We start from the raw sequence: 15,149 nt of genomic DNA on the forward strand, positions 1-15,149 counted from the left end.
TTCAGACTATTTTGGCTGAGAAGTAAAGGTAGAATAACTTAAAAGTTGCATGTTGAATCACTGTGACTGTTCCTCCCAGGCTGATTTGTCTATGCACAACAATCCATTAATTAGTACTTGGTGAGAAAATAAAGTTCTTAATATTATTTTGACAAGATGATGACAGAGTTTTTTAAACAGACTTTGATAGTTGGAGGTTGGTTGAACAAGTTTTTGAAGCCAGTTAACAAAAAAAAAATATTATGGAAGATAATAGAGTATTATGTAAGATAATAGAGACCCCCAGATAAATAACTTTATAGCTTATATACAGCTTTAGAATTTTAAAAATAAATTTTTGGTGAAAAAAAACCCCCATGAATAAATAGAAAAGCCCAACCCCATGATTTTCAACATTTGACTGTGGTGTTTTTCTACTGGGTTTTGGATGATTTGGGGTTTTTTGTGTTTTTTGTTTTTTTGTTTTTTGGGGTTTTTTTGTGTTTTTTTGTTAAACTGAGTTTTTGTTGTGTTATACCTGAGAAAGAGAATATTTTTTGTAGGTAATTGATAGTAAACCTTGTCCAAAAATACCTGCTTATATCCATGGAAAAGCAGTAGAACATATGTGTAAAAGGAGTTAGTGGTAGTTTAGTGTATCCACAAAGGAACTGATCTATAAATTGCCTTAGAATATGTGACATTAGTAATGGCTGTATATTTGCTTTACCTAGGCCAGAGCAAAAATTATTTTTTCTGGTCTAATGATTATACTAGTCCTCTCTGTGTTGCATTTCAAGTAGGTGTTTTATGGGAGGTTTCCAGATAAACAGGCAATTGGATAAGGCTTACATAGTCCAGGACTTACAAAGCAGAAATTGTGAAAGGAGTAGCTTTTGATTGTCATATGTCTAAGGAAAAGCCCCAAATCGCCTTTTGTGCCAATAAATCTGTTTGTGTGTCAGGCATAATGCTAAATGGCATTATATATGCATAGGGAGGTTGAAGAGATGTCATTGTATTTCTCATAGCTCCACTTTGGAAGACACCATAATCATTTTACATTGAGGGGTTTTTATTCTTTTGGTTTTATCAAGTTGCCTTGGTGAGGAAGGAAGTGCAGAAAGGTGTTAGAGTATTTTACAGCCCTGTGCTTTTATCATTGGAGGGGAAAGAAGTGCTGTTACTTCATTGTGCTGTGCTTCTTCTTCCCATTGTATTCTTATTCGTGAGCTACTTCCCAAAGCTCGCTGTGATGCCCTGTGGTGAGAAGCATTGCTTTACCTTTTGTGTGCTTCCCCTTCAGCAATAACTCGGGGGATCGCTTCGTCGGTGAGACCAGCCAAAATGGCTCTACCCAGACGATTCCTGACAGTTCCAGAGTGCAGGCCCCGCACTTGCAGGACTCACCTGGAGCCACGGTTAGTATGTGCCCTCCTCCAGCAGTGTCCTCACCTCCAGCAGTCCACAGCTCACCCCACAGGTTTTGTGTTGCCAGGTACTCATTGCTTTTAACACAGGCCTGCTCCAAGCAGGAAGGGTCATTCCCTTGGAATGCATCTACTGGGCATGCCACTGCTGCCTGTCCTAAAGGCTTGGCCTTGCAGAGCTGAATCTGTCATACATAATGCTGCACTTCTTAGGAGGGCTCTCTCTGCTCTACAGATAGCAAGTGGCCTTTGTAAATCTTGCCAAGAGCAACTAGTTTTTTGGGGCTGCTTTTAGAGGAGGGAGAGGCTAATGCAGTCAGCATTATTTTGTTGCCTCTGAAGGGATCTGCTCCTGGAGCATTAATAATTTGGTTTTGTGTATCTAGACTTGTGCTTATAAAATGAACCAAAAACATCTCTTCAGTATTTAAAGGAAGCATAAAAGCCATTTAAATCTAGATGTCTAGAGGAGGTTAAAAGTACATATATTCGTACACTCGATGCCATTGGCTTGGCTGTGCTTACTAAAACAAAGGTATATGAAGTGATTAGGTGATGTATGTAAATGTTATTAAAAAAATAGGAAACACTCATGATAAGTTGAAGAAATTTTCAAAAAATTAAGAAACAGAATGACACTGTCTGTCTAATCTTGAGCTACTCCCCTTGCATACTGTGATAACATCTTTAATTATGTGATACCATGCTATTTTTTTCTACAGGACTCCTGCCTCAGTCAGTGCAGAGGATGGTTAGTGATTTCTGAATGAGTGGCTATTTGATACTTCATTCTGTCTTCATATTCCTCCACACCCACCCTTTATCCCTATTTACTACAAATTATTCAAATCCTGATCTGAATCAGAACTATTTCTTCATTTCCTGGAGTGTTTTTACCTTTTTGTAGCATCTGTGTGATTCAGAGACATTAATAGTTTTGTTTGTTTGTTTTTTTATGAGGTAAAATATTTTTCACCTTGTTTCTGTCCTACTCTCCAGTATTCTGGTATTTGTCCATTCTGCAAACCTATGCCTTCCTGGGATCTAGTCTTCCACTTCCAAACATGTAGGTTGGCTCTTGTCAAACCAAGTCACCTGTTCTTGCTGCCAGGATGCCACTATGAAATTTTAGAAATGAATAATAATAATAATTTCCTCTTAGTTTTGGTGCCTGTCAGTGAGAAGAGAGCCACATTCATTTTTTTCAATGTCTTGTTCCTAATTATGCACTTAGGCGGTCTAATTTAAACTCCTGATGTATTCCCTCTGGGGTGTTGTGTTTAGTTTTGAGCTCCCCAGTTAGTTCCCATGCACACTGACCTGCTGATAAGAATCCAGCAGAGGCCAACAAGGTGATTGAGGAACGTGGTGTGTGAGGACAGGCAGATGGGATATTTCAGTCTTTGTAAGGCTAAACTCTTTTGTAACCATACAAGTAGAGCTTACTGCTGTCTCCAGTTTTCTAATAGTAAGTTACACAGCACTTTCAGCATGCTGTTCTCAGAGGTGCCCAAATGGCAGGATAAGAAACAGCTGCAGCCATGGAAAGCTTCAGTTAGATCAGTTAATTTCATTTAATGTCTTTGTGTGGAGTTGTTTTGGTTTTTGGTGGTTTGTGTGTTGTTTTTTTTTTCCCTGCCAAGTGAGTGGTCAAATACTGGAAGAGGTTTTCCAGAGAAGTTGTGAAATCTCCTTCTTTGGAGATTTTCAAAGCTCTGTTGGAGATGACCCTGAGCAACCTGCTCAAACTGTATCTCCTTCAAGTGTGTGTGTATGGTAGAGGGGATTTGGACTAAATGGCCTTCAAAGTTTTCTTGGAATCCAAATGGTCCTATATTAATTTAATGTCTCTGTCCTCTAGTTTTCCATTGAGAAATACTTACCAATGCTAGAGGCCAAACTTTTCATTCTAGTGCTTTGGAAACACATAGCTGGATAAGTGGAACAGATGAACACATTCTATTCCTTAATGATTAAAAAAAGTTTATCTGGATTAGGCACTGCAAAAATTTTTTTAAAGAACATTTTGTTTTTCTTTCCCCTCCCCAAACATCACACACAATTTCAGTGATGCAATTTGGAGCATGACTGTTCTATAACCATCTCCCTCACCCACCCCTTGTATTTTGTGCAAGGTATGTGTTCAAATTTCAGTGATTTTAAGCAGCTTACCAATGCTGTAATTAACCTTTGATTAGATAGCTATTGATAGCTACACTGATAGATGTTTTTTTTCCCCAACAGAATTTAATGAATGACCATGTTAATCTTGTGTGTTTCTTTTCATTTTTTTAGGACCTGCCAACACGGGAAACTATTGAAGATCTTAGAGGTATTTTGAAAGCTTTATAAATCCCCTAAGCTGTTGTTTAATCATTGCTTGCCACAAAAAGTAATGGCACAGAGGACTCCATGGCAGGTTCTGTTGTGCCTCCTATTATGATCTGAGTTGAAGAGCTAGAACTAGATTTCAAGGGTATTCTGACAGACTAAGCTTTCTCAACTGTCAGCCAAGCTGTTTGGGACACAATCCTTTGAGGGGTATGCAAATAGATCTCCCCATTTTGATAGAGGGACGTGAAAGAGCCTTGCCCTACATTCTTAGGAAGCTCTGAGCTTCTGTAAAGCATTAAACTAGGAAGCTAACACTTAGATTACATCCTTGTGGATGTAAACTTCTGTTGTGATTGTCAACCTTTAGCTCTGTGCTGTATATTTCAGTACACCTTACTTTTCCTGCACTTCCATCTTACTTGAGATGTCTTAAAATATTAAATCTTGGTTTGTTTTTGTTGAGGCTGATCACTATATCCTGTGTGACCATTTAGGAATTGCAGAAAGTGATGTAGCAAACCTGCAGCATTGGCTTATTCTTTCTTTCACCTCTCCCTAAGTGGGGATAGTTCTGTAAAACTTTTTCATTTTGAAACTAGCTGTTTCTTCAGCTATTTTGACTATTTAGACATGCTGCTATGCCTGTCCTGACTTGGATGGGGTCTATCTTGCTTTTGTAGTATTTCATATGTAGCCACCAAAAAAAAGCCCTCCTTGCTTTAGAACTGTTTTAATCAGCTGCATCATCTGTGCTTCCTTTGCTCTGCTCTGGATCAGGTTTTAGTGTTTAAAGATCATGCTTTAATAATGCTTAGTGTTCATGTGAGACCTAATGCCCAAATGTTTTTTCTTAGGTGTTATGGTACTAGAAGATCAGGCTACACCACCAGTTTCATCTACCTCACCCTGTATCAAAGCAGATATATTACCTGTTTCTACAACCTCCAGTTCAGGTGCCACCACATCAGCAATAGCAACAAAACCAGCTGCTATGGAAACATTTCCTGATGATGGAGTAAATGCAAAAGGATTGAATGGACAGCTTTGTGGCCACCATGGATCCCAAGATATTCTTGTGGACAGAGAAGTAGCTAAAAACTTCTCCAATATTTCTTCATCACAAGGTGATATTTTAAGGACTGGAGTTTCTTCAGAGCCATGGGACAGTGAAAATTCAGTTATTTCAGACCATTTCAGTAACCCTAAAAGCTACAGAAGAGAGAAATTGCCAGATGGATCACCACAGACAGGCTTTACCAGTAACTGCCCACAGTGCAATGCTATTGCAACCAAAGAGCACGAGCAGATTGAAAGCTCTTGCAATGCTGGTAATAGCCATGAGGACCTTGATTGCTCAGACAGTGAGACGGCTGTTGCAGTTGTGGACAATTCTCTTCCTGGAGACCAGCTGTGCGAGCCCATTAAAATTGTCATCACAATGAGTACTACACCAAACACCACCATTAGTGACTTACCAGGCTCTGTCCACTTACAGGCCCTGGAAAGTGAGAGAACAAGCTCAGCCCTTGACTCTGGTGTAGTTAGGGCAGGCTGGTCAAGTCAGCAAACTAATGAACAGCTGAGAATCCCTGTTATCACGGTTGACCTGTCTGATGACAGTAAAGCTAAGCCTTGCGCAGAAGTTAGTGAAAGTGACAGAACTCCAGAAATGTTGAGGGCAGAGCTGTCATCCAACCAGTGCTCTGGCTATGAATCGGGTGATGCAGTAAAGGAGCTCAGCAACCCAGCAAATACACCTCTAGAAACTAACACTTGTTCAGATCCAAATCAGGAAAATGCTTTGGAAAATGTCCAGACTGTGGATTTGAGTTCTAAGGAAGACCTGCATAACCTAGACCCGCAGTCCTGCAGAACTGCTCATGAAAAGAGGCACATGCGGGTGTTGAGTGTAGACAGTGGGACAGATGTGCTTTTAAGTAAGAATTTAGTGGAGGTACCTGACAAAGAAAAGACCTTACCAACCTCTAAATCAGATTTAGAAGCTAAAGAAGGTCAGATGCCCAACGAATCTAACTTTCTAGAATTTGTCTCCCTCTTGGAATCAATTAATACCTCAAAGATGAAGACATCTAATCAATCCACTGTCAAAATGGAGACAACAAAGGAAAATGGGCTTGTTGGAGGTATTATGCATGGATTACAATTCTTTTGGAATAAAGTTGTTGTGAAGAGTTTGATTACTTAGATCAGCTTAGCTGGATATCTGCAGTAAGGCAAATTCCCAGAGGAAGACTGGTTTTGCTAATAGGACCAGGGTAGGGCTGGACTTGGTGGGACAAAGTGGTTTAGTGAAAGTGTGTGATAGTGTCAGCTGCAGTTTTGAGATACTTTAATCTTCTTGGAGAAAACTGTTTTCCCTCCTCTAGGAAACTAGTAGATAAGCTTAGTAGGTATCCATTATGTATTTAGTATTCTGTACTAAAATAGTGTGCCTGGATTGTTGGAGTACCAGAAGTATGCAAAAATGTGTATAGCTATAGCATTACACTTGCCCTTGGACATCTTACCAGGGGCATGTTGAGGAGTTCTCTGTGTGCCTCTAAGTATGAAAGCTGGAATTGTCACTGGAGATGGTTCAACTTTTAGCTAACACGTATGTGCACACACACATATATTTCTAAATTCCCTGAATGGTTGTGGCTTGGCTTATAATTAACAATCGGGAAGAGTTTTGATTTTCAGTTGCTTAAAGTTAAAATATTTGCATTTTAAGGATGAAAGTTTGGTGGCTGTTCTCAGTGAAAGCCCCCAGTGTTTTAATGAAAAATAGTATATTCCCATGCAAGTTTCCATTTAATCAAGAGCACATTTATTTAAAACAAAATCAGTCAGCTAATTTAAAAACCTATATGCAGTACAATTCATAGCTCTTGTATAGAAATTTCTGGTTTTAATCAGCATTGTCATTGCTGTCACTGGACTCTGTGACCCTTTTCTGTTGGGAAGGACTGTTGTTTGTAGTGTCTCTAGCAGCCCTCCAGCAAAATTAGTAGGGCCATGGAATGAGGATGTGAGATACAGTGCAGTGAAGGCAGATGCAAGCTCGGGATACTTCCCAAGTGATCAGTGTAATCAGTTTAGAAGATCTGAGCCAAAGTGAAATAAGGCAACCTGTATCTTTCCCTTCGCCAAAATGTTTGGTTTACCTTAGATCCTATAATAAGCTGTTTTAAGAAAGCCTAAGAGGATGCAGTCTCAATACTTAGTTTGTATGGAAGGTAAGAAACTTCATGATACCCTAGAAAAACAGCTTGACACTGCTATTTGTCTGCTCCCTCCTGTTCTACTAGCTTGCTCCTGGAAGAACCTTCCATTACATGTAAAATGCCCAACTGACTTAAAAGGTTTTTAAAAACTATTGTGAAATGTGTGCTTTTATCTTGTGAAAAAAATAAGTAGATTTATCTTCCCAATGTGTCATTTTCTTTAGATTCCATTTACCTTTCATTCTGTCTTTCTCTAAGTTTGTCCTATCCAATGCATTACACCCCCATCTCATTCCATCTTTCACCTGGGTCCATTTTTTCTTCCCCTTTTTCTAGTTCTGTGCCTTTCCTTCCTCAGTCATCCCTTCTCAGTTTAGGCACTCCCCTCCTGTGCCACCTCCTTATTTGTCTTCCTCTTCATATTGGTACGCTCTCTTCTTTCCTTCTGTTCTTCCTAGCAATCCACACTGTTGCTGGTTTAGGCTTTTCCACTCTGTTGAACCCACCTAAAGCTGTTGCCTCCCCATAACTTGCATTTACTTCTCCTGCACTTACCCTCCTCTCAATTCCTTCTGATGAATTCTGAGTAATTGAGAGAAGGGTAAGCGCCGGAGAAGTGAATTTTGCTGTTCCCAGACCCGCCGCCTCTCTTCTGGTGTACCTTACTCATCTCTCCCGCCTTCTCAGGCTGTTTATTCTTCACTGCAGTTTCTGTCCTTCTCTATCAAGTTTATCAGCCTGCCCTGCTGGCTCCAGTCTGTGCTCTGGTTTCCCAAGGCAAGTGCTGCGCAAGCCCTGCTTCTCACCTGAGCCTGCTGGATTCCTGGGGTGCAGAGTCACCTACCTGCACAGCAGCACACGGCAACATGAGGGGTGCAGCAAGCAGATTGTGATTTTTTTTTTTCTGTTCCTCAGCCATAAAAAGGAGTGTTTACCCAATAATTGTACTTCTGAATGATGTGACTTAGCTTGAAAAGATAATTTTAGAGGTAAATTTAAATGAAAATTAAAAATGAGAAAGTGCAGCTAATCTAGAAAGGCCTTTGAGACAAATACCCTCAGATAATATGAACAGGGAAGGTTGCTGCATGAAAGAAAGCAATAAATGATCAGAATAAGTCTGACTCAGATTCCACAGTGAAAACAAAACCCAAACCTCAACCCCAAAACTTATTAATGTGTGTATAGGTATTGTGCTTTAGACCTGGTAAACAAGATTCTTACACAACGTAATGAGGGAACAGAAGAATTCTGCTCTTCCCTCAGACCAAGCTCTCATTTAGCGACTTGAACTGAATTTCAAAAAATCACAGAATGGTTTTGTTTGGAAGAGACTTTAAACATCATCTAGCTCCAAACCCTTGCCATGGACAGGGACACCTTCCTCTAGGCCAGGATGCTCAAAGCCCCATCCAGCCTGGCCTTGAACACTTCTAGGGATTGGACCTCCACAGCTGGACTGGGCAACCTGTTTTGGTGCCTCACCACCCTCGTAGTAAAGAATTTCTTCCTAATATCTATTCTAAATCTTCCTATTTCTATTTTCTGAAGTCTGTACTTTGCAAGATAGTGAAGTTGAGCTGCATACATGTGTAACTAAGCGTCTCTGTTTGCAGTGTGGGCTCAGCAAGTGTCATCCAGAAACAGAAGAGGGACTGGAAAGGGGGTGCCCTGCATGAGAGGGATGGCAGCTGTGGATTCTGCACCTTGAACTGGTGTTGTGGGAAAAAGGAGAGTCAATCTGAACTCCTTGAGGTTGGGAGAGGTAGTTCAAAGGCAGTTATTTTTAAGAGCAAGCAGGCTTTGTTTTCCAGCCTAGTCAGAGCGTGCTGTTTGTTAAAATAAATTACTGTCATTACTGGCAGCTTCCCCTTTGCAAGACTGAATTTTAGGAATGAGAAAGCCTTTAATTTGTTTACAGCCTTGCAATTGCAAATGTGCTTTAATAATATAGTATCTTGGAACAGATCTGAATAAACATTATTCCCACATTAGAGTGGTTGTTAAGAAATTGTGTGTGTGTGGGAATACAGAGTCAAGCTATGCACCAGTTGTTTTGAGGGAGGAGGTTGGTTCTGTTTGGTTTTTGTTCATTTAACCTTGTGCACTGTCTAATTGGCAAAAGTTAGCAATAGATGTCTAGTCCAAATAAGCATCAAGTGCACCCCATAAAGATTTTTATTAGGCAATGTGAAAAACTTGGCAAATTCCTGGAAAGCTGGATATTCAGAGCTGTGTGAAAGAAAGCTGATATTTTGCATAATTTGTGGGAGGTGGGGAAATGTGCTTATCAGAACAGTCTGGCAAGTGAGTGAATGTCATGGATGGGTCTTTTTTAGAGATGGTCCCTCACAGAACTTGGGTGTTCTGTGGAAATGGAAGAGTTACCATCCTGACCACATAAGCCTTTGCTGGTACGCAGCTTGGTAAAATGCGGTATGAGAAAATGAAAGCCTTTCTTTACATTTCTAAGGGTGCCACATTTAACCTGTTAAAATCAGGATACAAAAGCTGTAAGAGCTGTTCTTTAGCCACTCCACCTCTTCTACATTGTGAGAAAATACCACTGATGATGTTGCTTAAACTGACTTTCAGACCAGTTCCTTTCAGTTTTGAATCACCCACATGATGAAAATGTTTTGTATGGCAACTGCAAAATTTTTTTCAGTCTTTGAGAGGTGTAAGAAAACCGGGGTTTATTGGCTGCTTCGGGTCCCTCTCACGTGTCTTGAACCAAGTAAGAGCAGTTGAGCAGACTTATGCAGGGCAAAACCTCCTGTAGGTCCCCTTTGGCACAGCTGGCTTGTAATCTGGGACACGCAGTGTTATCACCCAGGGAGCAAAGCCTGCTGTGGGAGTGGTGGGGACTAGCTCAGGAGAAACTAAACTAGGGCTGCATGGCCCGAATTTAGATGTTTTTTTGCAGGCTCTTTTTAGAAAAGGTACTCATCATTCTGGGCAGTGCACAAACCACAACCTCCAGTGAGTTGTTCTGGATCCCAAGCAATTACCCTTCTCCTATAAAAAACTCAGACATACTGCTGTGGGTATTTTTAGACTCTCGTTTTTTTGTTTTTTTTTTTTCTTTCTTCCCTTGCATGTGGGAAAGAGGACTGTCACATGCCATGTAGTCAGGGGGAAGAGGGATCTTGTGCCTTGAGTCACTGGTGCAGTTGACAGTCATGTTGGGAAGTGACAGCAGGTGATTTTGCTGGCACCTAGGAAAGAAAGCCCTGCCTGGTGCAGCTTGGAGCAGCTGTGTATCACCCCTGACTCTTGTGCTAGAGAGGGGCCTCATGGCATGTAGTGCGCCTCTTTGGATGTGGAGGAACTGGTGTGCAGAACTCTGAACCTGATGCTCAATGTGTAAGGCTTGACAGGCTAAAATTTGAAAATTTCGGTCTTTAAGTTGAAGAGGTAGTAGTATGTATGATGCCAGTCTGACATCTGCAAAAAAAATATGAGGTTATTTCAGAGGTCTGTGTTCTGATCTAATTGGTAGGTATTGTGATTAGGCTACTAATTCCTAGCTCTGCTGCTGACACAGGAGATTGTTTCAAACGAGTCACTTCCTGTAGCAGGTACAATGCCTATTGCTAGTTTTTCCTGTTGCTTCAGGATTAATGTGGCAATCCTCATTAGTGGTTAATGCCATGTGCTGCTCCAGTGTCCATGCTGAACTGTTGTAGCAATTACTGGATGGTGTGGTATTCCCTGGGCACTCCTGTTGTTTGGTGGATGACCAGCTTAAATGTCAGTTTTTTCTTTTAACGTATTTGTGGCATAATAGGCAAATTTGGGTTGAGAAGAAAGTGCATAAGCTAGATGTTTCTGTTAAAGCAGTTGGTGAAGAAAAGATTAGGGATGTTCTTAAGATTTATAATCCAGATATATGAATGGCACAGTTCACAACTTGTAGAACTTTGGTTTCATGCTGATACTAACAAAAGCATAGAGCGATTTGAAATCATTTCTTCGTGGCTGAACAGGCAGCAAATATATTTTAAAGTGAAAATTTCTATTTCAGAGCATAATGTTGTTGAAGAAAGTGGATTCTGTAGCAAAGCAATTAATGAACAGAAGAGAGACAGGCTTAATTAGCTTAATTCTGCTTGCCCAGGTTTCAAACCAGATGGTGTTTGAAATTATGACAACAGTGGCATTTTGTTTTACAAGAGTGAGCTATGAAGGTTGGGATAGGGATATGTAAGTAAAAGATGAGGAAGGAGGTTTGGAAGACTCCAGTAAGGGGCCACAAATAGTAAAATTGTTTTGGAGGAACATTACAGAGTAATAAAATTTAATTCTAATTACTGAATAATAAGGCAACTTCAAGGTTGAGTTACACTGATGGTTGTTGTGATTACTGTATCACAGAATTAAAGAATGGTTTATGTTGGAAGGGACCTTAATAAATGTCACCTAGTTCCAACACCCCCCCCACCTGTCTCCTTGGGCAGGGCTGCCTTTCACTAGACCAGGTTGCTCAGAGCCCCATTCAACCTGGCCTTGAACACTTCCAGGAATGAGGCATCTATAACTTCTCAGGGCAAGCTGTAGCAGTTCCTCACCACCCTCACCCTCAGTGAAGAATTCCTTTCAAATATCCCATTTAAACCTGCTCTCTTCCAGTTGAAAGACATTCCTCCTTGTTCTATCATTGCACACTCTTGTAAAAAGTCCCTCTTCAGATTTCTTGTGGTCTCTCTTCAGGTACTGAAAGGCTGCAATTAGGTCTGCCTGGAGCTTTCTCTAGGCTGAAATCTCAGCCAACTCTCCCACCCTTTGCCTGCAGGAGAGAGGTTCCATCCATCTGATCATCTTGGTGGCCCTCCTCTGGACTCACTGTATTAACATATGTACAAAGGCTATTTCATTTCAGCTGTAAAATTGTTCACAGCCTCCTCCTAGAGTAGAACAAGGGTTTTTCTATAAAGATGATCTGGGATGCTTAAAATCTGTTGTACAAGTGAAAAACTTACATGGCAAAAGAAAGTATGGTACTATAACCTCTTTTAAATTAGGAGTTCATTTGTCAGCACTGGGATGGCATACTTGTAAGTAATGTTGATAGGCTGATAAAAGTTGTTAGTGCAGAGAAAATGTTTACTGAAAGTGTCTTCTGTATAGAACCTGTAAGAATTGTTCATTTTCATAAGTATTTTACCATGGTGACTTAAGCTTGTGTCTTGTGCTCTATCAAAATATGAAAATGTTGTACAGACCAAAACTTAAGCTGTTTATGCAGGACTCTTCTGAATCACCCTGCCCCAAGACTGATTTAGCCATGAGTCCTGATTGTTACACCTCACATGTCTGAGTCATGTGGCATATAATTTCCAGATAAATTATGTGGTTATTGCAGAGCCTAGGTCTGATCTTGATACTTCTGTGAGCCCAGCTGTGCATGAGCTGGAGACGTGTGGAGTAGTGGATAAGGGTAAATGGCACAGGGAAAAGTGCACGTACACTGCCATGTTGTCCTCTTTAGTCTGCTCTTGCATTTGAGAAAGGCTTTTCCTGGTGTTTGAGCTTTGCCAGCACAATTTTCGTGCAGGGAGCGTTTGGTGACGTAGAGCCGATTGCGTACTCTGGCAGGGCACTCCTAGTCTAGACACCTCTATCTTCATTTAAATACTGAAGGTGTAAGTCACCTGGAAGAAGAGGAGTAATAATCTTGAAAACCAGTCACAAAGCCATCATGGGCCACTTTTGCAGTGCTGGGAGTACTCATCCCCATGATATTGTCTGTTTGGCATATAAAGCCTGTAAGAAGCTATATGTTTAGGTTTTTGTTATTATGACTCTTTACCACAGCAGGGAAAAAAAAAGTCTGCAAGGCTTGTGGTTTGGAATGGAAAAGAGAGAAGCCTTTTCTGAAACCACTAGATAATCAGATTTTAAAAAATCTTTTTAGTTGTTCCAGCCCTAAAGCTGGTTTGGGGCACTATGGGACCAATTAGGTTATTTAAACCACAGTTTCTGATCTCTATCAATTATTCTTACAGCTTGAACAGCCCAAGCCTTTAGGAAGGTCATTTTGATTAGGTATCTGTGGCTCCATCACCGCCCACAGGTATGGTTACATCATTAAGGGGGTGCTTCAGTAATGACACAGTTTCTGCTTAAACTGGAGTTTAAATCTTTAACTAGGAGAGGAAAAAATCGTCTCTTCCCCTAACTGCCTTTTTTTTTTCTTCCCCAAGATAGAATAAAATTGATCTGGAAGACCTATTGTATTTTGCCTCCATGCACAACAAAGTGTTTTCTCTACCAAACTTGTGCTTGCTTCATTGTATTTATAGCACAGAGTTTACTGTGTGAGGGGGCTTTGTCCTGTGAATTGAAACTGCTGTAGAGATGTTTAGCTCATGAAGGTTTGTTTATAGAAATAATATGTTGGTAGATCAGCTGATACAATTCGAGGAAAACAAGACAGATAATCTGAAAGGTCTGCATATGCAAAAGCTTTTTTTCAGTTTTATCAGCTGACCTTATAAAAGGAAAAACATCTTTTTATAAGCCTTCATTCTCTTTAATCCTTAGACCAACTTAGATATGACACCCCTATTTCTTGACTGGTGATTCTTACAGGTTAGGATGGTAATTATATTGATGAGAAATATGGCTTAAGATATGGAATTTTTAGTGGGGTGAAATTTCTGTGTTTTTTTCCTTGATCTGAGGTGTTTAAACAGCAGGTGTTGCAAGAAGTCTGGGTAAGTAAGTTTCAGTACACTTTGCTTGGTGCAAAAAACCTACAGGATTTACTGAGGCATCTCCAACAAGCACCCCTTTTTTCCATTTAAAGCATTTAATTGCACAACTGCACAGGGTGCTGTTGAAATCACTATCTTAGTTGCACTTCAAAACCCTAACAGATAGTTGCTTTGTTTTATAAACAGAGCACAGTTGAAAAATGTTTCACTATTCACCATGAATATGTTGTACACACACACACACACACACACACACACACACACACACACACACATATATATATATATATGAAAAAAATTACATGCAGGCATGTTATGTGTAGAGAGGCAATATAAATATAATTGGACTCAAAGTAGTAGAAAATATAATTGGTACTCAAAGTAGTAGAAATTGGACAAATATTTCATGTATATTTTTAAATCTATAGTTCTGTATTTTCCAAGCATAGGATAATCTACTGTGAAATTGTTTTGCCAGTTTGCCCTTTGTCCTGCACCAGGTGTGTGGCCAGTGGGGAAGAGAGATTAGGCAGCTATCTGCTTTCCTGTCCGAGAGCTCTATTTCCTTTGAAGGTGCTGCTTTCCCTTCTGTAAAAGGGGAATGGGCCAGTGCTTCTGCTTTTCCACTGCCAGCTTACACAGTTTGGGAAACAATTACAGCCCCCAGGGAAGCAGTCTCTTACCATTCTAGATTAGGAACAGATTGCTTCCCTCTGAAACAATAGGAGAAGCAAAGCAGAAATTCTCTCTTGTTTGTCCTCTACTTCACACAGTGTGTTCTTGAAATAGCCCATTCATAAGGGTCAGAGTACCTCCTCATTCAGATTTGTGGTTGTATTGTTTTAAGTAATGGTAGTGCTTTCCATAAAACTAGAAAATACTGCAGTCTTTTAGATTTTAATTTTTAGATGCTCTTGTTCTGTAGTTAACAAACAAAACTCTTCAAAGTCATCTGTGGAGAGTGGCTCCACTTCACTGCCCTGTTTTCCAGATAGCCAGATGACGGAGAGAAAAGAAGAAATGGTGGGAACAGAAAAGCACTGTGAGCAACTTCCTAAACAGGAAAGATCAGATGTACAAAGCCAAGATCGTGCTAGTACTAGTCCGGTGCTACCAGAGTCTGCCAAATTTGCAGCACTGTAAGGCCAGTTTACTTTACAATTTTGTACTTCAAAGATATGATGTAAGCTGTTTTGTTTCACTGAGTAGAAATGACATAAACTTTTAATTAACCTCTCTTTCTTTTTGTTTTATTGAGAACAAGAAAAAAGTTCCTCATAGTAGTTTTGAAACATTTTTGTGTCAAGTTACCAGGGCAGCAGGCAAAGGCAGATAATCTACCGGGTAACTTCTCAGCAAGACAGTTCTGTCTTGCAAGTAATAAGTGGACCTGAGGCGTCTGTGCAAGATGAGCTCTCTGTGGATGCCATGCACGTGTTCATAGATGAAAACGGTGAGTT

At 40.3% G+C, this 15,149-nt stretch overlaps 1 protein-coding gene across 2 annotated transcripts in view; it reads left to right on the forward strand.

The window, feature by feature from the left end:
- The window catches only part of PCNX2 (pecanex 2), a 154,662-nt gene that overhangs the window by 7,742 nt on the left and 131,771 nt on the right, over positions 1-15,149 (forward strand). Inside the window, exons 1-6 of one of the 2 annotated variants that reach the window (XM_038130805.1) lie at positions 1,288-1,400; positions 2,132-2,160; positions 3,705-3,741; positions 4,598-5,887; positions 14,681-14,828; positions 14,997-15,142. In XM_038130805.1, coding sequence (XP_037986733.1) covers positions 2,158-2,160; positions 3,705-3,741; positions 4,598-5,887; positions 14,681-14,828; positions 14,997-15,142 — 1,624 coding nt within the window. In that variant the 5' untranslated portion in view covers positions 1,288-1,400; positions 2,132-2,157. Of the gene's footprint in view, positions 1-1,285; positions 1,401-2,131; positions 2,161-3,704; positions 3,742-4,597; positions 5,888-14,680; positions 14,829-14,996; positions 15,143-15,149 lie in introns of those variants that run through there. The other variant, XM_038130803.1, reaches the window with a different exon arrangement.

This window comes from Motacilla alba, chromosome 3, assembly GCF_015832195.1.
Source record: "Motacilla alba alba isolate MOTALB_02 chromosome 3, Motacilla_alba_V1.0_pri, whole genome shotgun sequence".
Classification (NCBI taxonomy): domain Eukaryota; kingdom Metazoa; phylum Chordata; class Aves; order Passeriformes; family Motacillidae; genus Motacilla; species Motacilla alba.